At 42.3% G+C, this 907-nt stretch overlaps 1 protein-coding gene across 1 annotated transcript; it reads left to right on the forward strand.

Moving 5' to 3' along the window:
- Positions 1-219: 219 nt before the first annotated feature.
- On the forward strand, positions 220-712 carry LOC107579775 (serine incorporator 3-like; the record flags this gene model as incomplete). Its single annotated transcript, XM_016265570.1, has 2 exons — positions 220-425; positions 576-712. Coding segments are annotated over 2 exons (323 nt in total), but the record flags the coding sequence as incomplete, so codon positions are not given.
- Between the last annotated feature and the right edge of the window lie 195 nt (positions 713-907).

Raw genomic sequence — 907 nt, forward strand, 5'->3', positions numbered from 1 at the left:
AAATTTGAAATTGAATTGACACTTAAGACTGGTTTTGTGGTCCAGGGTCACATATTAGTTGACCATAGAAGTGACATAGAAGTTTACCTACTATGTAGACTTCCACTTTTGAGCACCCGAGGAAGGTGAAAAGGGTCCATGAGGGACAATTTGTTGGTCACTTGGTGTCTTTCTTTGACCCAAAATCCACATAACTGTATATTAAATATCAAATATGAGCCGCTTTGGCTACAATCATATTCCTTTTCTCCACAGCCCTGCTGTCGTTCACAGTGGTGCACTATATCTGTGCCTTTGCTGCTGTGGTTTTGTTCTATATATTCTACACACAGCCGGAGGACTGCGCCGAGCACAAAGCCTTCATCAGTCTCAACCTCATCTTCTGCATCATGGTGTCTGTGGTGGCTGTTCTTCCAAAAGTGCAGGTCATTGCTGGTTTTCTTGCTTTTCTCTCTGAATGGATGCAGACAAGATAAAGCAGACAAGTCTGTCAGAATGTGAACATTTGCGTATCAGATCTGCACACATCACATACACTGACAGAATGATTTAGATTGTGTGTAACTGTGTTACAGGAGGCTCAGCCAAGCTCTGGGCTGCTCCAGGCGTCTCTCATCTCTCTCTACACCATGTATCTCACATGGTCTGCGATGAGCAACAACCCCAGTGAGTCTCGCAAACAGATCTCATGAGATGAACTTCATTGAATGCTGTTTTGTTGTACCTCTGAACTTTCTGATTGAATTTTAATTCATGAGAATCTATAAGCACCCTCATCTCTGAAAGAGTCGGTCAGGTGAAAGGGTGCTTATATGCACAATAAAAAGTGGACAACTTTTAAGAATTTGACATTAAGGTGATTGACACACAGTGCAGTCAAAGTTAAACACACACACACACACACACA

This window comes from Sinocyclocheilus grahami, unplaced genomic scaffold (genome assembly GCF_001515645.1).
Source record: "Sinocyclocheilus grahami isolate Dianchi unplaced genomic scaffold, SAMN03320097.WGS_v1.1 scaffold20093.1, whole genome shotgun sequence".
Classification (NCBI taxonomy): domain Eukaryota; kingdom Metazoa; phylum Chordata; class Actinopteri; order Cypriniformes; family Cyprinidae; genus Sinocyclocheilus; species Sinocyclocheilus grahami.